Source organism: Lampetra fluviatilis, chromosome 40 (assembly GCF_964198595.1).
Source record: "Lampetra fluviatilis chromosome 40, kcLamFluv1.1, whole genome shotgun sequence".
Lineage (NCBI taxonomy): Eukaryota > Metazoa > Chordata > Hyperoartia > Petromyzontiformes > Petromyzontidae > Lampetra > Lampetra fluviatilis.
This window is the reverse complement of record NC_136314.1, coordinates 1903277-1928368: the sequence shown is the minus strand read 5'-3', so window position 1 is coordinate 1928368 and position 25092 is coordinate 1903277. Positions and strand designations below refer to the sequence as shown.

Sequence of the window (25092 nt, the reverse complement as noted above, 5' to 3'; positions counted from 1 at the left end):
AGCCCAGCAGTTTAATAACTCATCAATTAAGAGATTCTTAATCTCATGAAACAAGAATCAATTTGCATGTGAAAAAATGGAAGTTTTTTTATTTATACAAATTGAATGTAATAGGGTCAAGTGACCACTTAAATTCTCTCGATGTCGCTACATTTTACCACAGTGTTTAAAAGACAGGGTGCTTCAAAAAAAATATTAACAGTTCTGAGAATTTGCAACAATACCACAAGAAATGTGCCTCCGGGTTCTGGAGACCACCTGAAGAAGATTCCAGGGGCGTTTTGACAATAATGGTGAACAAGTGGAGACTCTTTGACTTTTTGAAGCTATTAACATACATTTGTTATAATTTTACAGTGTATTATTCGTTCTGTTTCCATTAATGATAGTCCATATCATTGTTAAAAATTTTTGAAGCATCCTTTGTATATATAATTCGAGAATTGAATTGAGAAGGGGGAGAATTGTTTAAACCAATCGAGACTCCCTGAAATAATTAGCAATATGAGGCATTCGTTTGTGGAAAAAAAATCTAACATTGAAAGTTAAGTATCATTATCATCAGCCATGGTCAATCCACTGCTGGATGATGGCCTCCCCAAGCCACCGCCACCACCTCGTACGATCCTGAAAATGTTTAATGATCCACCCAACACCTCCACGCGACATGATTTAATTCCTCTTATCCCCGGCGGGTGGCCTCTTCGGACACATTCAATTCCTTGCCTGGAACTTCGTAAGTTACCAGCAACTAAATTCTACATTTATTAAACATAAATTGTGGTAACATCAAAACAGTTGAACTTCGGGTCTCGGTGATGTAAACAAAAAGTAATAATTGTAGAGCCTCCGAACATAGTTTTAATAAAAAAATGATATTCATATTAGACATTGCCGTGTTTATGTTGCAATGTACACCTGCGTGACTTTCTGTCGATTGTAATCATCACCACCCATGAAATACGGTGCAAGAACAGATGGTGTCAAATGTTTCACTGTATCTGTTGAAAAAAAACTACTTCAAACTAACTTTATTTTTGCCCAAAGGCGATACATTTCGCACGGAGTAAAATAAGCATTCGTGAAAATAGGTGGGTTGTGTGCGTTATGGTCATTATTTTGTTCTCAGATGGGACAAACAAACTAAAAGAGTAATTACCGGTGAAAAGTCATACTCGAATTATCGATGTTGTGGGTTTACTCTCCAACACAACGGTGTGCGGGACTAGCAACGAACTGACATGTTTCGTTATTGTGACAAACCTTACTAATTGGCTGTTGGGTGGTGGAGGGCAGCGTTGATGTTTTAGCAGACTGCATCAGCCCACCCCAACCCTAAGCTCCTGATTGAGGAGCAGTTCCACCCCCACACCACCACCTCCCAGTAATGTCAAATGAATTTGGCACAAAAATCACTCCAATTAAGTGATGGACACCGCAGGCTTTTGCCATGCACAACACAGAGTGGGGGCCAGAGCCTAATGCACGAGACAAGATCAGATCGCGTCCTTGCCCGTTTCGTTGAGCGTTCAGCATTTATTGTAAAAAAAAAAATACTGTGTCGTGAGATATTATTGTATGGCCCTGCCTATTTGCACACAGCCACTCCGTAGGTTTGATCTGCATCTCTCTTGTTGGCAGTGAATCATTGGCATGACGGAGATAGTTGTGTGATGTTCATTGCAATAAATCCTGCATTTTTCGAATACGCCAATTACTCTGTCTGGCATTTTGTAATAAGAAAAAAGTTTCGAAATTAATTCGTTTTGCAGCCTTAGCATAACTTATGAAATAATTGATATGATTGTAAATGCTATGAAAAATGTACGATACAACGATTTTATTTAGATCAAAAGCATTCCCCTTTTAAAATAATGCAAATAGACGTACAATTGAACTTCAACATTACTTGACAAACTGAAATTCGTAAATATTACAAATGGAAGCATTAGAATGGCAAATCATGTTTTATTTATAGATGGCAATATAAAAATATATCGCTCGTTTTGTGGCAGGGGATACACAATTAAAACAAACATGAAATGTGAGGTGACCTTTCGTTCACCAGTCACATGATGCATATACAACACCACGTGGAAAATTTAACTAGCATAGAACCCATTGAGATACAAACAGCTTGCCAAAGGGAGACCTCAGAATGCAATTAAATGCGGTGCAAGGTTCACAACACTGTAGAGCTTTTGAATAATAAGGTTAAATTTGCGTACAAACTTCGCTGGCACGTGTTTTGACGGGTACTGCAAGATCCGATCATGTTAGGCCAGTGCTCGCTGAGCTGCATTGGCTTCCGGTTGCTCAATGAATTCATTATACAGTCGCACTCATTACACGCAAAGTGCTTGCCACAAATGAACAACAATACCGTGCTGATCTCGTCAAGGAACATAAACCACCGTCTCGCGAACTCCGCTCATCCTCGCAGCAGCGTTTGGCTAGACATCGAACAAAGATGGTCACCGCTTTCAGATGCGCTTCTGCGACCGTCTGGAACGCTGTTCCTTCCGCTATTAGGGAGCCACTAGAAATATGCAATTTTAAATCTAGGCTGAAAACTAATTTCTTTAAAACTGCATTTTGTCTTTAGTTTGCTGTCCTTCCCCCGCAACCTCCGATTAGCACAGTTGCCTACGTACGGTGCGACATAAGCTCAATACTGAATCCTGAATAAAGATGAAGCCTTGCAACTGCCTGCTCATGACAGTTGCTGGCACGATGGCGTCCACTCTACGGATCTCTAGAGAGCCCCTCTCTAGATCGGTGTTGTGGGCTGCCCTTCCACGTTGGCCACACATCTTGGATGGACCGAGAACACCCGTACCTCCACACTCCTCCCCACACGCGGCCTGCAGGTCAACTCGTGGCAGTGATCGCCATGTTTGAGGTGGCGGCACTTAAGACACCTGTCCATTCTTTGAAACCGCTGACATGCCGGGGAAGATCTTTTGGATACGTCTGGACAATATAAAAGGGGTGGTTCTCGTCGTCTTCATTCATGACAAGAGTCACGTCCATTTTATGATCGCAATGGCCGTCCATTCTGGTTTCAAAGCCACCGATAGTTAGGATATTATCATCACTATCTGTGAACTGCTAAGCCACTGCCTATCGCCATCATCCCACGAAGAGCGTTTTTTATTCTTACGAGGCACAAAGTTTACGTAAAACTGGACACGTTTTTTTTTACTTTCCCGCCATTGGAAGTTCATTCACACGTTAAATATCGCTCGTGGTGCTTTAAGAGAGATGGGTATTTTTGTTTTCGTGGAAACCAAAGGATAGTGAAATATGTTAAATGTTTCAATCACTTAAATGGAACCCTGCATATAGTGATTAATAAGTATCCGTTGACATACAGTGGTTAAAATGTATGTATGTTCAAGCAATTACTCTCACGTAGCTTTTTTTTTTACTTGGTGAGGGCAAATGTCTCCTCATGAAGTGCAAGTCTATTCAGAGTAAATAAGTCATGTTTAAAAATACTTTCGATTTAAAGCTTTCGTGACTGCAGGGATTCATCTTCTTGGTTCTTTCGGTAAAGTCACGTAGAAGGGAAGTAATAAAATAATAAAAATAAAACATAATAAAACAATTCTCACGACGTTTCGGCCACAACGCAAGCAGCCATCCTCAGGCGAAGAATGAAACACCCCAAGCTTGGAGCGTATATTTAAGCTGGGTTAGAGGGGGGGGAGGTGGGAAGAAGAGCGCCTAAACAAAATAATTTGCATATCAAGAGGAATTCAGCATATGGAAAATGCGTAGGAGGTGGGCGGGGGGGGGTTCCAAATCAATACTATGCCCGTGCATTATGCAGGATTAGCAGCATCAAAGGGGGGGGGGGAAGGGGGGGGAGCATTAACAAAGGAAAGGAATGTTAATAGTATGTAGCTGTAGTTACTAAACAACCACGTAAAAAACTACAGTATAAACTGCATGACAAACTAAAGTATAAACTACATAGCATCATCAGTAAACTTACTATACTCTACAATAAGCTGAGTTACTAACAGTAAGTAATACATGAAAAAATTCTACGTTGTAAAAAATTATATAATATGCTTCCATCTAAATTTTATTCTCTTACATCACACGCGTCTATACCGTACTATATACTTCCATAGGCAAAACCAACATTAAATTACATACTGTATTGCTATAAACCACCCTATACCTTATACATTTTTAATATAACACAAAGCCATCACTCCAACCACCAAGAAGGATCCTGTTGAGGAGCCTTTCAAGACCATCACCTTACCCTACATTGCTGGGGTCACAAAAAAGATCTCCAAAATCCTGATTAAACACAAGATCCAGGTCCGATTCAACACAGTACATAAAATCCGTGATCTGGTACCGTCTGTAAAAGATGTGGTTCCAGACATACAGTACCCTGGTGTCTACAAACTAAGTTGCCTCTGTGGTAGCAGTTACATTGGGGAAACCAAACGACATGTCTCGGACCGCATCCGTGAACATAAAGCTGACCTGAAACACTGTAGGACAAACACCTCAGCCGTGGCAGATCACTGTTACAACTCAGTGGGCTCACATGACATTGACTTCTCCAAGACAGAGGTTCTCTGCAAGCCATCTGGCTATCATGAGAGATTCGTACATGAGGCGATCCACATTTACAAACACAGAGACAATTTTAACCGAGAAGATGGATTCTGGCTTAGCAATCACTGGAAGGACGTAATAAACCATTTTGATACACATTAGGGTGGGTAGAATAATACATAGTGTTATATTAAAAATGTATAAGGTATAGGGTGGTTTATAGCAATACAGTATGTAATTTAATGTTGGTTTTGCCTATGGAAGTATATAGTACGGTATAGACGCGTGTGATGTAAGAGAATAAAATTTAGATGGAAGCATATTATATAATTTTTTACAACGTAGAATTTTTTCATGTATTACTTACTGTTAGTAACTCAGCTTATTGTAGAGTATAGTAAGTTTACTGATGATGCTATGTAGTTTATACTTTAGTTTGTCATGCAGTTTATACTGTAGTTTTTTACGTGGTTGTTTAGTAACTACAGCTACATACTATTAACATTCCTTTCCTTTGTTAATGCTCCCCCCCTTCCCCCCCCCCCCTTTGATGCTGCTAATCCTGCATAATGCACGGGCATAGTATTGATTTGGAACCCCCCCCGCCCACCTCCTACGCATTTTCCATATGCTGAATTCCTCTTGATATGCAAATTATTTTGTTTAGGCGCTCTTCTTCCCACCTCCCCCCCCTCTAACCCAGCTTAAATATACGCTCCAAGCTTGGGGTGTTTCATTCTTCGCCTGAGGATGGCTGCTTGCGTTGTGGCCGAAACGTCGTGAGAATTGTTTTATTATGTTTTATTTTTATTATTTTATTACTTCCCTTCTACGTGACTTTACCGAAAGAACCAAGAAGGTTAAAAATACTTTTTAAAAACACGCTTTAATGAAATGTACCGTACGAGTAATGGCAGAACTCCACGACTCCAGGAAGTGGCCCCGAGGCTTGCCATAACGTAAGGGACCGTTGGTGATTTACAGCCAACGTGAGTTGAGCGTGGACTATTACACCCAAGGCGAAACATAACATATACAAAAGATGGTTTAAAAAAAATATATTTTTATTTTTAATGATATAATATAATATTGTCATCGGTATGACATAAGTATACCAAGTTTGCAGTCGATGCCACATTGGGAAGTGGGTTCAAATTGAGTTACAAGATTTGAGGATACGACAACAACAACAACAACAGACAGAGTGAGTTAAATGTAAGCGTGTAATAAAATACGACTCTTCATGTGTCAGTATATGTCTGTCTCTCTGAATTTGCGGGGAAGTAATTCGTCTGAAAATCTGGTTCATAAATACTGTCTTCATGTGTTCCTTGTTCTGTCTTTCAATTTAATTCCGAGCGTAACGCACACAGCGATGCAAGCTTGGAATGATATTTAGGGGCAGAAAGAGGAACACACGGATGAGAGAATATAATTTAAAGTCCTCCAAACTATTAAGAAAAGTCAGTTCTTCCTCCTCCCCAACCCCCAATCCAGGCATTTTCACTCCTCCCCTTTAAACGCTGCAGTGACGAGGTGTTAACTACCTCGCCTGGTATACACGTGGTCGTGGGTTCGATCCTGAACTCCAAGCCGGTATATTTGGAGTTTACATGTCTCTCCCCGTGTTCACGTGGTTTTTTTCCCAGGTTCCTCCGGTTTTTCCCTCCACATTTAGAATCAAGGTACGTTCAGATTATTTGGCTGCTATAAATTTCCACCTCATGAGCCACTTCGTAGAGCTATCATTTGTGGCCAAGTCACTTCTGAAAAAGAGCTACATAGCTCAGTGGGCCTTCCCTGATAAAATAAAAAGTGTTTTTTCTTTCATATAAAAATAGTTTTTTTAAAATATACTTTTCCCAATCGTAACCCCAAGCCACAGTTGGGCAGCGAGCCCAGACGCCCTCGATCGATGCCTAATTTTGAAGGTGCATTCCGCCGAGTTTGTTGAAAAAATGCCTGCTGTTTAATTCCCTCTTTTTGAAATCTACTTTTGTATTCTGGGTTCTTGAATGACAATGTGAAAACATATATTTGTATTGATAAAAAAAGGTAAGTGAGGTAGGGCAGAACATCTCTCAGTCTAAGGGACGATAGACAATCATCAAGAGTAAAATTGAAGCATTAGTCAAGAAATGTAATCCTTCCAACGCGGAGACGGAGCGATGGAATCAGGCCATGTGTCGGTGATCGGTGGCTTATCACTTCGCGGGATCGTGAGAGATGGAGCCGGTTTGGGAAGGCCTTCATCCAGCAGCGGATTGGCCATGGTTGATGATTATTGTGATTAAACGGTTCGTGTAGCTAAAGGTTCCATACTTTCTCTTATTGGACTGCTGCGAGAAAGCGCGCGAGATATGGATAATGCCACGCAAATACAAAAAAAACATTCAGCAATACTGTCGATTCAGAGACAAAACAATTTATTTGAGCAGATAATGGCTCAAAAGAAATATACCCTAAATAGATCAGATTTTAAAATCTGATTAAGATAAAGCCTGGTTAATACTTGGTAAGTATTTTATCCAGGGCTTTCCATGTATTGTAAGCTTGGTCCTGCGAGGTGGTTAGCAATGTTCAGTGTCGTCTCCTCGTGTCGTGGGGTTTTTTTTCCGGATACTCTGGTTCCCTTCCACAAATTCACAAAATTTAGCCAAACATTCTAAAGCAGGGCCATCCTGAAAAATATATCTCTTTCGAGTCTCAGTGAGATTTTTCCGGGTAAATAATTGTCATGATTCTGCTTACATCGTCAGTAAAATAATAGCAATAATAACAAGCACATGATTTTCTTGGAAAAAAATATTATAATGAGAATTGACAATAATTAATCAAGCCAGGTAGCTCGTAAGTATATTGGGTGATAGAGGCAGTGGCTTGTGATCAGTCAGAAGACGATGAAAGTAAAATTTCTGGTAGGGGGTTGACTGAGACAATCATCCCTGCATTTTTTGGGAAAGTCAACAGAAGTTGCCTTATGGAGAAACCCACCCCTGACATAGGAATGAGGAATTTCTACGAATGTCTGAGAGCTGTAAAGAGGGGATGAGCAACAGCCTCAATGCCCACTTGACCGGGAAATCACTTTTACATAACATATAATGGGTTTGGAGTGGTGAATCTGCTTGGGTAAATGGTATGGGAAAACCTGGATTCCTAGATAATATTTCACATTGCAGTGCATCAGGGGCCTACCTTCTCCCTGCCCACTGTATTTCAAGTGTCTCTCATTTCCAACTCAGAGAGGCAGGAATAAACCTCTGGCATGTGTATCCTTCTTGCAGATCAAAGTTACAAATTCCCCCCACCACAAACATAAAATCAGTGAGTATATATGTCTTGAGGAATGTTTCTCCCCCATCTCCTACGTAATAACTGGCTCTACATATCATTATATATATTGTCTTATGCTTCATTAAAAAATAATTGTATTGAAATAAATATTGTTAATTCTGGTGCACAGGAAATACGCTTGTGTTTATGCACAGCACTAATCAAACTAATACGCATTGCATTTTTATTGTCAAGGGGAAAAACATCTCCACGTATATGCCCAAATTTTCTCGGAAACCCCCCACACATTTACTTGCAAAAATGTCTGTTTATTGCCAAAAAAACTTTGCAACGGTTCGTTGGCAATTTGTGTGAAATAGGACGCTACAGCAGTAGTACCAAACCACTGCGTCTTATTAAACTTGCACAGGGCATTGTTAAAATATTGTACTTGTCCTCCTTGGGGTAAATTCAACTCTCAGTTGGCTGCTTGGCATCTCTGGAGCCAATTCTGTGCGTGTATGAGCCAGCAGCTGATATAAATTTTACTTTGCAGTTCACGTTGAGGTTATTCCAGTGGCATCATCAATCCTTAGCCGTCTCTGTGGATACAGGGAAAATTAAGTACTGCAAGGTATATTTTTACATCTTAACTATGCACCTCCTACCAGTGTATCCTTGAGGATTTTCCTGGAGGCTGTATGTGCAGTCATTAGTGTAGATTTATACAGAGACATACCCGAGCGTGGGTGAATGTGTATATTTAAAATATTTTAACGTCATCTACAACGCATGGTATGTAATGTCTCGTACACAATGTCGCATCTTGAATATATAACGTTACATAGAAATTGGTTTTACTCCACTGAACATTTTATTTTGCCACAGTAAGCAATTTGTCAACCAACTGCCTGAAATTGTACGTTTATTTACCTGTTGATGGGAGATTTATTAATACATTTTATTCCAACGAATTTACATCCATGAATCATTTTTTTGCGAGTTAAATGTAGCCGACCGAATAAACCCATCAACTGGCCGAAATCAGCCTGTGGGACGAAAGATTCGCCACGTTTGAAGATAATAGCGCCTGAATGCCTCTCATAACCTACGTTAGAACCGTGCGACAATGCGAGTCATGAACCGATTGTTCGATGCGACGATGCCAAGTGGCAGCGTGAGGAGGTGGTGTGTGCGAAGATGCCTTTAAACCGCGTGGAGAAAGGAGAACATTGATTTATTGACATTCCCCTAAGCCTTCAGAGCTGCTTTTCTCACTTTGTTAGAACTGCAGTCCCCATGCATGCAGCTCCTTTTACCCAAGTGCCATTTAAAATAGATTTTCACACCGTTATGCACCAAACTGCTATCCATAAATTCGAAATCACAAATCATGTTTTTTTTTTAACTGATGAATACAGAAAGCTGGATAAGCTATGAATATCAATTGTGTTGTCCAAATTACCGCACACCCATTCATTCTCGGTTTCCCCCACCCCCCAACCCAGTAAAGCATACAATAATTTATTAAGCACATTATTTATTTGGGTATTTATTACAATGTGCATTCATGGTTTATTTATTTTTTACTGAGTTGGCAGTCGTGTAGAAGCACAGTAACAAAAAAAACGCTTCTCAATTGTGAATAGCGCCACCATAAATGGGATAGATATATATATAACAGGTGACCTTTAGAGCAATGGCGTTTAGCCTGTGCTATGAGATAAAGGGTAATTTCAATTAATGTTGCCTATAAGCCTACATGCAATTGTGGGTGGGTTAACAGAAAGCATTTAGCATCGTAAGGGACAGTTCTGTAATTTTACTTTGGCTACCCAGAGTACTCGACTATCCCTAACCCTTGTGCATCGCAGAGACACATATTTCTCTACGATTAAAGAAGGGCCACTTCCAAAAACATCACCTGCGATATGTGTGTGTGTATATATATATACCCATACTCTTAGTTTTTTCGGTAAAGTCACGTAGGTAAAAAATGAAATTAAAATTAATAAAAGTACGTGTATTTACCGAAAAAATTAAGAGTATGAATCCTTGCAGTCACGAAAGCTTCAAATCTAGAATATATATATACCCATTTTGAAAAATGTTATTGACAAACGTTTTGAGATTTAGTATTCAGCATAGTAGCCATACCACCAGCCATGCCTCATTTTATTAATAAATTACGGCAGAAACTTGAACCAAAGCGAATTTTATCGTCGGCCACGTTTTGTTTGTGAAGGATGCTGCATTATCAACTCACTCCAGCTTCGCTTTTTTTTTGTAAAATAACACCGCTAAATGTTTGAAAGCCACGCGCAGGTGGCACAGAAGGCTTAAAAGCCCCTTTGGGAAGAAGCGAAATGTTTATTATTCTCGCAAACCCTTAACACAGCAACACAGGCTTGGCTCGGGGTTCAAATAAGCAGCAACAGCATCTTGACAGCGTGATTGCTTTTAAGCTCAAAAATTAAAAGCAGCATACCTAGATAAGAACGATTTTAATCACCAGGCATTGACAAAGCGCATGCAACGGATACTGAGAAGCATTGCAAAGAAGCGCAGGGAAGTGCTTTCAATTGCACTGCAGGACAATGAGAAGAACATATGGAGTAGAGACCACATGTTTGTGAGAGATGTCATCATGACTCTTGAGCAAAGAAAAGGCCCATTGGATAGCGCAAGATGCACATGGAATGGTGGCACATGGCCAAGGCTAACAACGGACTGGCAGCCGAAAGAAGGGAATATTCCTGAGGGGATTTCCACCGTAGAGGTGAAGCGGTGTCGTTGGCGCACCGACTGACGTCAAATCGAAATTAAAGCGTTGTCAGCCCTGCCCTCGGCCCTGCTTGGCTCTGAGCAATATTCAGACGCCTTGTGAGGCCAGTGTGCTGCGATTTTTGTTCCAAATCAGCCCGGCGAACAACCAGTGGAAAAATTTCGATTTAAAGCTTTCGTGACTGCAGGGATTCATCTTCTTGGTTCTTTCAGTAAAGTCACGTAAAATGGAAATAATAAAATAATAAAAATAAAACATAATAAAATTATAACAATAAAACATAATAAAATAATTCTCACGACGAGGTCTGTCGGAAAGACAGCGACTTTCCGAACAGACCTGTTCTTCACCTGAGGACGGCTGCTTGCGTTGTGGCCGAAACGTCGTGAGAATTATTTTATTATGTTTAATTTTTATTATTTTATTATTTCCCTTCTACGTGACTTTACCGAAAGAACCAAGAAGGATAATACTCCAGCTCTTCCACCATTGGCTGAAAAGATTAGCATACCTCCATTCTTACTTGGACAGGAAACCACTGTCACGTGACATTGAGTGGCCACCTACACCCTCAGGATATATGCAACGTTCAATAACATGGCTTTTTTTGTGTTTCTCCTGATGTTACCTGTAATGTGTGTCTGGCTTGCTCAATTTGCCGATGTTGATGGAATATGCTGCTTCTCCTCTTCCCTCCACCACACCCCCGCAGGATTTGAACTCCCAGAATCAAGAGAATAATTGGCACTTGTATGACGTTGCCTTCACTGCAAATCAGTCGGAATGATGCCACAGACTGAACTCCCTTTCCTGTTGGCCTTCATTAGTCAACTTGTAGGTAAGGCTGCTGTCGTAACCCCATCTCATATCTGACGTGTACTCCTCTAACGAATGCAGAAGGTGTGAAAATAAGGTAAAGAAAAAGTGTTTTTTTTGTAAACCTTCAAAGTGAAAAAATATTTAAGTGGGCTGTGAGTAGTGATAGTGATAGGGGTGGTGATAGGGGTAGGAGTAGTGATAGGGGTAGGGGTAGTTATAGGCAGAGGTGGGACAAAGTCATTGTTATGCAAGTCCAAGTCGAGTCGCAAGTCATCAAATTCATGACTCGAGTCTGACTCGAGTCCAAGTCACATGACTCGAGTCCACATCTCATAGGTGGGACAAAGTCATTGTTATGCAAGTCCAAGTCGAGTCGCAAGTCATCAAATTCATGACTCGAGTCTGACTCGAGTCCAAGTCACATGACTCGAGTCCACACCTCTGGTTATAGGGGTAGTTATATGGGTTGGGGTAGTGATAGGGGAAAGCCTGGTCATAGCTGGGGGGCTGAGGTAGGGAGTAGGATATAAATAGGGAAGGGAGATGATATGGGGTTTAGGCATACCATACACTAAGAATAGTTCCAATAAACCACAGAGCTTTGCTTAAAAAATATATGGATTATTTTATTTTGAGAATTCACACAAAAATAATTGCTATATAATTTGCAATATACATTCCCAACCTTCAGCACAGATACATATGAACAAAGGTATGTAAGCTATTTGTTTTGTTTACTTCAAAATTAGCAACTATCAGCAACTCTGAAAATTCAATCAATTAACCCACATGGCCATACTCTTTGGTTCTTTCGGTAAAGTCACGTAGGTAGAAAAAGAATAGATCACGACGTTTCGATCGCCACAGAAGCAATCGTCAAAAACTGCTGTTTTTTCTTGCCGTGGTTGTCCCACCTGATGACGATCGCTTGTGTTGCGATCGAAACGTCGTGATCTATTTTAATTTTTCTACCCACGTGACTTTACCGAAAGAACCAAAAAGTATAGATTCCTGCGGTCACGAACGCTTCAAACCACATGGCCATGTCAGTCGCTCAAACCCTCAGAATTGAGGTCTTAAAACTGCTGCAGAGGATGGGCGAGGATTCGGCACATCCAGTTTAAAAAGAAACCACAATGTTGAAACTAAATAATTACCACACTTTCTCTTTGGCAACTTTCGCTCTGAATAGTTGGGTGCAGCCGCAGGCTGATTGTTGCTGCAATGTTCCACGTTTCGTGGAACCTCCCGACGTGCAAACGAATTGCAATTAGGTTACAAATAGTAAGTTGTTTATACTTAAGATATATATAGTGTACTTTGTTGCACTATATATTCTAATGTAATATAATAAATGGGCAAACAGTGGTGCACAGTGGTTAACGGACTGCGCCATGAATCCCAGTGACCTCGTGGGTACCCGGGCCACGGCTATCCTCAGTGGCGAGCAATATCGGAGTTGATCATAGATGTCCCGTTCCTGTCCCGTGACCAAATTGAGAGCTCAATTTCTTTCAGAACTGCTTTTTGTATTTAGTGCCGCTGTCCTTTTTACTGCGCAACCTCAGATTTGCACGGCTGGCTATGTACGGTGCAAAAGAAGTTCAACATACATGCATACAAACCGCTCTGAGCAGCGTGGTGAAGTATGGTCAAACAAACTGCCATTATCAACATGGCATGGGAAGGCGTTCATCCCATCGTGGATTGACGTCATTATTATTAAGTGCATTATCCAAATTTAAAGGCTAATTGAGATATTATGTTAATGCGAATGACGAATGCATTTACTCTTCTTTTTAACACGTGGGAGGCTTTCGCGACCAAAATCATCCATAATACAGGTTTTCTGGGTTAGGTTGCGTAAATATATAAATGTGTCGTTAAAACCCGCCACCTCCCAACACAGCCAACTAGTAAGGGTTGTCACGTAAACAGAACGTGCCAATTCGTCACTAGTACAGCACACCGGTGTATTGGAGAGCTTGGATCTAAGCTTTGCTCTCCAACACACCGTGTGCTGTACTAGTGACGAATTGGCATGCTCTGTTTACGTGACAACCCTTACTAGTTGGCTGTGTCGGGTGGTGGCGGGTTTTAACGACACATTTAGATATTTACGCGATCTAACTCAAAGTCCTCTATTATGGATGCTCTTCTCTAATTCCACTCTCATCTCTGTATCTCTTGCCCAATTCCGATTGGCTTGTTAATTATTATAATAGTTACAAAGGACATCAGAGATTGTTGAGATTATGATCTGTGGGAAAATAATCATGAGATATGCACACATAATATCAGGTGTCACTACTTTGTTCTACAAAGTGTTGATCTTGTACCCATAATATATAGGCGTTTTGGGTTAGATATCGTACATAGAAGATAAATAGAATATTTACGCGATCTAACCCCCCAAAAAACCCCTCTATCATGGATAATTTTGGTCGCGAAAGCCTACGTGTTGAATTGATCCTTGTAAGTTTGCTATCTCTCTGCCTCATCCGAGCTCTGCATTTCCTCTCCTGCAGTGATTCCTATTGTGCAGCATTCGTCTTCCAAGTGATTTTTCTTTTATACCAAATTGGAACTTGTTCTCCGCTCAAAATTTTCCAATTATATTCCAACTGTGCTATCAGCCTCGTGTCGCGAGACAGAGAATCCTCTTTGCGACTCTTGCAGAGTATTGTAAACCCCCGCCCTCTGTGAGAAAACACCAGGGGCACACTTTCCCGTACCCCCTGCTACATGATAAACCATTTTTTGTCGTCCATTCTTAGGGCTGGAATTGAACGAAATTATGCACACGCAACAACAAAAAACCACACACATTGAATGTGACGTTTCATGTAGGCATTGGTCATTGGGCCGCGATTATAAACGCATTACACTTCAATCTTGATTTGAAGCTTTCGTGACTGCAGGAATCCATACAGTCACGTAGGTATAAAATGTTTTATTTTATTTTATACCTACGTGACTTTACCGAAAGAACCAAAGAGTATGCATTATACTTGAGAACCCCAGTTTAATCACGGGTGACTCTAACCACGTTCCAAGCTCAGAAGGGCAGTGGTGCTGCCTGTATTTCTCTGACCTGTGTCACCATGCCACCTCCACATTAAGGACCATATTTTTTAGTTTAAACAATCGCCTAAACGGGGCGCTGCCATGGTGTCATAGCGAGCACAGGAGATTTGCGATCCAGACGTTACTGGTTCGATCTCCCGGCACGGCAATTAAAACAATGGTACAAGTTTATTCAATCCCGCCTCCCCATCTCTACCCACCCAGCCGGTATAAGTGGCTTCCACCACAGATAGTCGACCGGCAGCTCACGAGTGGTGCGATAAAGTGCGGGTACACCCACCTCTTGCAAGACATCCCGCCAGTGTGGAAGAGCAGGCCAAACATCCTCGAGCGGAGCTCTCGAGAGCTCCCGCTAGTGGAGTTTCCTTCCGCCAGCAGTGGTGCGAGCAAGCAATTGCAGGGCTGCGCCTTTCATTTATTTTATTTTGTAATTGCTTCAAAAAGCCACGATTTCCAAAAGCGACTGTCAAATACACGGACGATGGGTGCGGAGTTTCCTTTTTGCAAATGCGTAGAAGATACAAAATTAACGAGGGTGTAACGAGGGGATGGGTAGACGGTCGGGAAGAAAATCAGAAGAACTAAACGACACAAAGGATCAATGGCACAGAGGCATGAGTGGGGACTGTTTAAATTATTTTATGCTCTTTGTGATAAGCTAACAATGTGACCCCATGCACTCCGACGTAATAGTAGTAGCGCTAAATCAATATTGAGGTGACCTTTGAAGAGTTTGTGCCTCCCTCGAAGCTCAATTCATTAAAATTACAATATAAAAAAAAATATTATTTGGTTCTTTCAGTACAGTCACGTAGATAGAAAATAATAATAACAAAAATAATAACCACGACGTTTTGATCGTAGCACAAGCGGTCGTCGTCGTGGTTTTAATTTTTAAAAAAAATTCAATATACGTGACTTTACCGAAAGAACCAAATAATATAAATTACAGCAGTCACGAAAGTTTTAAGTAAAAAAATAATCATCGTAAATTACCTAATTACCAGCGTACGCCGCAGCACAATGCTGCATGCACTTCGACACACGGCGCCAAACACACGTTTCGAATGTCGCCAGTATCCGTACGTTTAAATGTTCGCCCTTCTCTTTGAAAACGTCGACTGACTGACGACACAAAACTACCCCGCTCGTGAAGTTGGACGCTGTTGCCTCGCGCACTGAGTCTTCGGGGGGATGGGGTGGGGGTAGGGGTGGGTGGATTCCTGAGACAGACGAAACGATACCGCTCGACGGCAGACCGCCAACAAACGCACCAAGGCAGGAGGCGGGCATGCTTCGTGTAGAACCATCGTCCGGTTTTTACATCTTATTTCTTCTTTGCAGCCCAGGAAAACCGGCAGCATGGGCCAGTGTTCGTGGAAGAGCCCAGCGACGTGATGTATTCGGTGGAATCGACAGAAAGGAAGGTGGTCTTCAACTGCCAGGCGCAGGGGAGCCCTCCGCCCACGTACAGGTGAGGGGAGACAATTGAAGTGGCTCAATAAATTGATCGATGGAAAATGCCAGTGAAGGAGTGAGCTTAATTGTGATGACAACATTTTCTTGTTACTTGAATACTTGTCCTAATACAAAGCAGCTCCCGGGTGGTCAAACGTGTGGATTTAGCTGTTTTTTTGTACGTTTAAGACTTGCCTTTTTTTTACGTTACACTTACAATGCTTGATAGTACGAATTTCTCACACATATTTGTGAATCACACATGCTCGGGAGATCTGTGAAAAATAGTTTTGCAGCTCATCGGATTCCTCCGGTATAGATACATATTATTATTATTGTGATACTGGTTATGAGACGCAGATTTTTTTCCCGTGATTTTTTTAAAGCCAAAGTTGGCAGTGCGCCTTACCTCCCGGAGCACATTTTAACTTGGAGGATACGTCATTTGTCATTGCAGGGATAATTATTTTGTTTAACCTTAATCTTGTACCTTATTATGAGCAACATTTAGGCGTTCATACGTGTGGAGGGTGTTTATCTCCTGTGCACATCCCTGAGCCTGTGACGGAAATTCGACATTCCTATGATGGGGATGAGTCCCATGCAAAGGGCAACCGTTGTTGACTTCTAGCTCTACTGATGAGCCACCTTGCCAGTTATATATATAAACAAATTAGTACATAACACATTGTACAACTAATGTACAAAACAAAAGCTGAAAACAGTTTTCCACTTTCAACATCAACGGACACTGCCTTAGAAAGGAATCAATGAGTGCACTAAGGAGTTGGAGTGATGACATACATTCATGTTCAAGTGCTAGGTGCATCATTACATCACAGGATTGTGAAATGTGGTGGTGACTTGGGGATGACTGTTGATGACGACAATGTCTGTATGACACCACGGCTCCTTTGTCAACAGTTGATGACAACACCAGTGATATCTATAGTACCTTTTTTCGCCAGTATCAAAAATGTCCCATAGATATAACTGCTCAACCCAAGCTATTCATAATTTGATACTTGCGTAGACTTTGTACTTTTGGCGTTCTGTGGTCTAACACTGGGCTATGGAGAAGGCTATCTCTGGTGTAGGCCATTCCATTCCAAAGACAAGGCATATATTATCATAGCTTGTTTGTTTACTTGTTTTGCCACAAGTATGTGTGGTTAATGGAAACTCTATTCTTTGCAAAAGGTTTCTATTTGGTGTTTGAGCATCTTAACACCTCCTGTTTTATTGCCAGAAAGGGTAAAGCCTCGTCTTATTTTTGTTTCGACAAGACCAGTCATGCATTTTCAACCTTCCCTTCCTCACCGATGCCAACGCCGTCCACGGAGTTGCGCTTAATGTTACGGAAGGCCCCGTGTTCTTAGCGCAATGTTCAGCGGACCGGCTCATTGAACTCATTAGGTGGCGAGTGCTGACAGTGGCGACAACAGCGACACGCAATGGCTTGGATCTTTGCACGCACTGCTGTGGGATTCCGAACACGGCGAGTGTCTGCAGAACAGCGAGCTCAGCGTTGCTGTGCCCAGCGCAGCATACCGAGGAAGGGATTGCTTTCTGAGCCAGTAAACCCCAAGCCGGGCTCTCTCACACACGCTGAATCCGCAGAGGTTTACCCCACCCACCCATCCATAGCCACCACCATGCAAGCCAGCCACCCACCCACCCAAACCACCCACTAATCCAGCCATCCACCCATACCCACCCACATATGCCCACCCACCCATTCCTACCTACCCATACCCACCCACCCAGCCACCCACTCGAACAGCACGTCCAACATACCCACCCATTCCTCACTACCCATAGCCACCCACCGACCCAGCCACTCACCCACCCATACCCAGGCACACATTCCAACCCATTCATTCCTATCTACCCATACCCACCCACACATTTCTACCTACCCATACCAACCCACCCAGGCACTCACACACACCCACTCACCCATTCCTACCCACCCAGCCACCCAACGACCCAAATCACCCACCAACCCATCCAGCCACCCAGCCACACACGGACAATGTGCGATAGTCATGCTGGGGCGGGTGGGGGAATTGCATTTGCTTTGAAATCAGTTTTGCCAGCAAATTCCTGTGATTTGCATATTCGAACAAGGGCGAGTTAAACAAAACAAATATACAAACTCGGCTTGCCCCCCCCCACTCGAACAGCACGTCCAACAGGTGCTGAAGTAATCTCAACCAGGTGGGCCATTTTGTTCGTTGGAAAAGAAACAAATCATACGGAGTGAAGATGCTCAAAATGATGGCATTATTTAACTATTGCAGGAATAAAACGATTTGGTGGTGGGATTGGGTGGGGGTGAGAGGCGTGGGGGGCATGCAGGGAGAATAAACAAATTGGATCTTGTTGGAGGGCAGGGGGGGCGGGGTGTTGACGTTGGGTAAACTGACACAAATCGAATCCCTTATGAAATGAGCCATTAGTCTGGCCGAGCCAACGGAACACATTTCGTTGGAGATTAAATATTCATAACGAGTGCGCATTCGGATGGAAACAATTCTTGGATGCGAGATGTTTGAGGCGCGCGCGCATCGGGAGACTGTTTGCATAACTTGGCAGTGCTCAAAAAAGCCGACGGATAATCTGAGTTTGTTGACAGAAGCGAATATGGCTTAAAGCAGCACTTTTGAACGGAGCCATCCAGAGCCATTAACAAGGCACTGCTCGTAACTTCTTGAGTACGTGTAACATCCAGACGTGAAATACCGCGAGTGCATTAACAACGATGCCTTTTGAGGGATTTCAGTGTCTTCCCTACACTCGGAGGACCGGTTGTACAAAATGTTTCCGGGAAAGACAATGTGCTGACCTGTCAGATCATCCCAAATCCTTTTTTTTCAGAATGGCTGACGACATTCCTAGTGGAATTACTCAGCTCTCGCTCAAGAGCTGAGCTCTGGATATTAACGCAAAATCTGCTCAAATACCGCGACTTTTGCTATTGTGCAATGGCAAAGCGGTGTGGGTGATCGTGCACACAGCTCCATGCTAGTCGTTGCTTTATCTGATATTTCAGTTGAGTCTAGTTATAACCGATTAACCAAATTGTATATTTTGGTACGTTCAGATACTCTGTGCGGTAAAGAGAATGGTGCATGCAGTGTGTTTAGAATTAACTCTTCACCATACCATGCCATTCAGCGGCTATCGCTACAGCAACTCACATTATTCTGCATTCAGGATTATCAGTTCAATAATACTCAAACGGGTTAATTATTGAGCAAAAAATCAGGCGATTGACTACTATCATGCCATGAATCACATTATGTAAAAAAACAATTCCACTTTGACGTTGAATGTTGCCTGATATTAACTCGGATAACATTTTAATATAATGCATTTAATGATAGTCGTGGTAATAATTATAATAATTTACATTTAGAAAGCGCCCTTAAAACAATCGTTCTCAATGCACTAAGCATGGAAAGGCGGAGTTCGTTCACACCAACAATAATGCACGTGTGCGTCAGATGCTACTTTACAACCAGAGTGCAGCCTTCACTGCCCGCTTGGAGACACAACCGCTGCAACTCATGACTGACCAATTAGGTGGCCAGGGACGTGTTGGCTCTCGTCAAGATAACACCCCGATCACGCTGCTATTGCTGCCGGGCAGCTTGGCATTTTGGGACGATATTCTTAGGTTTTTTCGGTAAAGTCACGTAGGTAAAAAATTTAAATTACTTGATACAGCTAGCGTGCTGTGACGGTTCCACCTGAAGACGGAAGCTAGTGTTGCTTCCGAAACGTCGTGATTTTTATTTTATTTGTATTTTACTTTTATTAATTTTAATTTTTTTACCTACGTGACTTTACCCAAAAAACCTAAGAATATGAATCCTTGCAGTCACGAAAGCTTCAAATCTGGAATTTTGGGACGACTTCGTTCCTGTGCTCAGCAACGGGTGGATGGGAGGGGGGGACAAATATTAACTCGGAGGCAATTTGTCTTTGTCGTTCAGGTGGATGAGAAACGGCACGGAGGTGTCTGTGGGGGGTCGCTACGGCGTCGTCAGCGGGGGACTCGTGATCTCGCACCCGGCCGAAGGGAAAGACGCCGGCACCTACTACTGCCTCGCCTCCAATGCCGTGGGGACTGTGCGGAGCAGGGAGGCTGCCCTGCAGTTTGCTTGTGAGTACTCACAACAACAACAACAGCAGCAGGAGCAACAAACAACAACAGAAGCTTTGCTTAGAAGTTGCCAGGGCAGATGCATGATCTGGCAAGGGGTTGTTGGCATCGATTCGTAGCTCAAGGCGGCCACAACTTTTGACAAATCCCTTGCTGCTGCAGCAGCAGCCGCCCACGAGTAAAATAGAAATGCTCGCAAGTTGGTTGCGGTTGGATAGAATGCGAGTGCGTGTTGGCATTCTATTAAACAAAAAAATCCTTCTGTGATTTGGAAGAAAAGCAGGGTAAACACCCCGTGAAGGATGCATACTGGCCGGATACTTTCCATCTGCAGCAATGGAGGTGCAACGATGCGTACATTTCGTCGATTAATTTCGATTCTACATTTCACGATAGGCGCGCGTAAGAAACGAACGCTTTGCCAACGTGACGCACATTGTACGAGACGCGGCCAAGCTGTGGCGGTGAGCTAACTGGACGATGTGGCGCTAGACGGTTTCTCGCACCGAATTGGCCTTCGCGTATCATTCCCGGCGCGTGTCGCGCGCTTGAGGATCGATTTTGATCGGGGAATTAATGCGCGCTTAGCGCACGCCCACTGGGTGGGGAAGGTGTTCTGCGGCAACGTCACATTTACCCGTACGAATAAGCGAGGGATGCTGCCACAGTGGCACTGCAGTTCGAGCACTGGACTTGCAACAATCGCGAGGTCGCCAGTTCAATTCCATCGCTATGTGCGGCGATTGAAACTTGATATTTGTGAAAGAGAGCTTCACGGCTCGTTGGATTCCTCCAGGATAAATAAAGATGCCGAGTCTGAAACACCGGTGCAAGTTCCTTGAATTCCGCCACCACCCTCCCGCCTCTGTCCACCCAGCAGCGAAAATGGGTTCACTGTAGCTGCCCGATCGGAAGGTGGCACGTGGTGGGGTCAAGTGTGGGCACTCCACACCTCTTACAAGGGTTCTGTCCGGCGTGGACGAGATGGCCCGAATACCTTGAAAGAAGTGCCCTATGGAGGTCCCGTAGTGGAGGCTCTTCCGCCAGCGGTGTTGTGAGCAGGCAATTATAGGGCTGAACCTTTAACCCTTTGTCGTACGTGATGGCGGAGGATATGTTCACTTTTCCCCCCTCTTTTTTCTTCTGAAAATGTTTGTTTCTGCTCTTTCATTAAAAGGCCGATTTCAAAAGTAACCCCGTGGGTCAGAGGTGAAATTGTAAGGGGAATGCGGTAGTCGCATGCACCTGACCTTTTAAAATCGGCCAATCGAATTGTATAAATCCCTGTCTGCCTTCAGCATCGTGAATTTGCCCTGTGTGCTGCATTTGGATTTGGTGAATCAGTCACAGACAAATGCAATAGCAGCGTAAAACTCTAAGTTAATATGTACAGAGTGAAATATGTATGTATATGTGTGCATACCGTATTCTCTGAATTATGTAATTCTACCAAATTACCCAACTTTTTACATTGCCGGCTCTAACACACGAATCAGAAAATATGCACACCGACAAAGAACATAGATCAAAGGCTGCCGCAACACACAGATAATCATGGAGAGGTCCATGCTGGAAATTGCACTGAGACACAGAAGGAGGAACGCATGGATCAGTGAAGAAACACATTTTAGAGACATCATGTGGACCAGGCCACTGGATGAGCCTGCTGATGAAATGGCAGTCAAAGTAGGGAACATGCTCAAGAGAATGAGCACCACAAATATGGAGCGACATCAATAATAATAGCCTGTGCATAAGCGACATCACAAGACTGAGATGGATGGTGATGATCTGGCGAGGCTTTCCAGCTGTTGATAATTATTTTCGGTGACACATTCATTCGGCATCGTTGTTGCCACTGCAATCGGTATGTTGTTTTTTTTTGCTGCACACAATACAGTTGACGTGATGTCTATGCGAAGTCACACAATACACATATTGCCACTTGCCTGAAGGATCCCCATCTCTCCAGCATCAGTGGACTGTCAAGTTAAGGCAGTACACGAGGTCGCTTCGTGCCACAGGGGGATCACACTGAGCCAGCATCCGTATTCAAATCTGGGCAGTCTGCCACGCGTACGGTCCTCAAGTGTGGCGAGCTGAAGGACTCATGCTGGTTTTCCAATGGCAGTAACACAAACTATGTATACAGTTATATTTACCTGAATCTCCACATTGCGAGATGCTCCGGAAAGCAAGACTCAGCCCAAACTCGTGTCCGGTGTCAGTAAAGCTGATACAAATCTGGGCGAAGAGGAAGACACGCGGCTACTGGAATATAAGATGAAACTCCAAGTGTGCTTTAAAATGCAGGGGGATGCAAGTGCATCTTTTAATGTGGATAATACGGCAGATATTTTGTTCACTCGCACCGACTCCCAGAGTCCACGTCAACAGGTATATTAAGGTTGACTTGTGCTTTCGCTGTCCATGTTTTGTTCATATATCCATAATGCAGGTTGTTTTTTTGGGTTAGATCGTGTAAATATTAATGTGTCATTAAACCCGCCACCACCCCTTATGTTCATATATATACAGTAAAACCTTGGATTGCGAGTAACTTAGTCTTCGAGTGTTTTGCAACACGAGCAAATTTGTAAAATAATATATGAATTTGATAAACGAGCGAGGTCTTGCAATACGAGTGGCACGTGTGTACGCTTTGTCTGCCGAGCGTCACGTGATCACAACTGATACACGAGTGCTTTGATATACGAGTGCTTTTGATTACAAACACGTTTCCGGAACGAATTATGCTCGCAATCCAAGGTTTTACTGTATATTTAACTTATTACATTGATTGTTTGCATGAGACATGAGTTTCAAAATACATGTTTTAGAAACGTTCGTGAGCAAGTCAACATCTTGCTATGCTCGTAAACGTACCCAGCAGTTTGACGTTTTCTCCTCATCAGAGTTTCACGTGATTTTGGCAAGAACATAACAACACATACACGAATACATGAAATGGCAAACAAAAATATTTGTTTTCAAGCTTGATAAAACGTATGCCAGCTCGGGAGAGAAAGAAAAAAAAACATCAATACGTTTTCGTTTGATTTAAATATACAAAGTACTATTTGTGGGTAGTACATATATATATAAAGTGTCCCTCAAGTGTGGGAAGTGGGTGGCTGCAGTCGTAGTTGTTCTGTATTGTCATCTTCACTGGCACGTAAGTGGTGCGCTGCTCCTCGGCAGGGTTACGGATAGAAATGTCTTCATCTTGTGACACGATACCAGGAAAGGGAATCGAAAGATACTTGGAGAAATATATAACGTTTGAAACTATTGAATAAAAATAATCAGGGGAATGTCACCAATCGGTATATGTTTGCTTTTAAATTGCTCGTATTTGACGATTAAATACAAATACATTGGAAATGAATTATTAACCTTCACCGACATCAATATTCGTGTAATCCTTTAACTGAATTCTTCATCAAAATAACGTACGAAAAATTAATGTTGTGATTACAGGCACTTTAGAGGAAGTATTTGTTTTTATATTTACACTTGGTAGGTATCATCTATGATTACAAACGTGACAGATTTAGTTATATATATATAATCAAAGCATTAAGAGATGAGAGGGTGGCTCAGAATGCAGAGCACAGACCTGGCCCTGCCAAGATTCCTTGGTTCGAATCTGGGCAGCTCCCTATGAATAAACCGTGTGAACCAGAGGTCAAGAGGGCACTTGAAGCGATCTCAGAGGTAGTTCTCTGATATCCACTTTCAGCGAGCCATTCTCTTGACACACAGGGGGTCGCTCTGAATGGATAGCACTGAGAGAAAAGAAAAATAAACGCTTACGAATGAAATTAAATTAAGTAATTAATCGGATAATACTGATGTCATACAACGAAACCAAGTTTGCAATTTAAGCATCCTTGTCTTCAACATGGCTATAATGTTGGTATTGACGACAGTTCTGAACCGGAGTTGTGTTTTACAACGCCTCAACCAACCATTAGACAGTCTACTCTATAAAATCTTGATTTGAAGCTTTCGTGACTGCAGGAATCCATACTTTTTGCTTCTTTCGGTTAAGTCACGTAGGTAGAAAAATAAAATAACAAGTAATATATCAAGACGTTTCGATCGCAACACAAGCGGTCGACCTTAGGCGGAAAAACTAATCCAGCAGTGGAACTGCTGAACCAGGAAGAACTCAGCGAGAGAGCTGTTAAACATTATGGAGAATCCACTTTTAAACCCAGTGGATGTTTTTATTGATAACAATCCTTCACAGGCACTAACAAGATCAGGTAGATAAAACATGTTTTTGATTCGGCAAGTATATTGATTTACGCTTTCACGTTCCTTTAACGTATGGAAACACTCCGCAATTTAATCAAATCACCCAATTTTCTTCAACATAGTAATTGTCTCCACTTCAATCAGATGTCTCGTGTGTACGCATAAAAAAACGAAAACTATTTAAATACTAAGCCTGAGCTGGAGTCTCAAAGCGTTGTTGCGCAAGACATTGGCGGTTTATCATCGCCGGTGCAACTTGGCGCCAGAAGCCAAGGCAGTAGCGACTATAAAACGGTTGTCCTGTCTGGTGGGAGATTCACATCACAGGAATTGCTCGGTGTGCCCGGGCGATAACTTCAGCACGATAGAAATCCCCTGGAGCTGCTGACAAAATTGTGCTGCCGATTTACTTTTTTTTTTAAATCTTGAGCCTCCCAATTCCTTTCCAAAATGCTTATTAACCTTTAACAACGTTGAAATGCGTTCTTTCCGCGGTGCTTGAACCGGTCCACGGCCCCACATTATGCTGCTGCAATCAGAGGAGTATTTATTGTTCATTTCGGTGGGATTATACAACGATACGGGGTCTTCTCTCCAGATCCATCAGCGAATTGCCACCGCAGTACGAGCGAACCGTGATTGTGGCCGT

The 25092-nt window shown here is 42.5% G+C and overlaps 1 protein-coding gene across 1 annotated transcript in view; it reads left to right on the top strand.

Annotated features, from left to right (window-relative positions):
- Positions 1 to 25092, top strand: part of LOC144946112 (contactin-4-like) — a 158646-nt gene that overhangs the window by 41384 nt on the left and 92170 nt on the right. Inside the window, exons 2-4 of the mRNA XM_078874854.1 lie at positions 11358 to 11483; positions 15896 to 16025; positions 20011 to 20180. Coding sequence (XP_078730980.1) covers positions 11429 to 11483; positions 15896 to 16025; positions 20011 to 20180 — 355 coding nt within the window. The 5' untranslated portion in view covers positions 11358 to 11428. The remainder of the gene's footprint in view (positions 1 to 11357; positions 11484 to 15895; positions 16026 to 20010; positions 20181 to 25092) is intronic.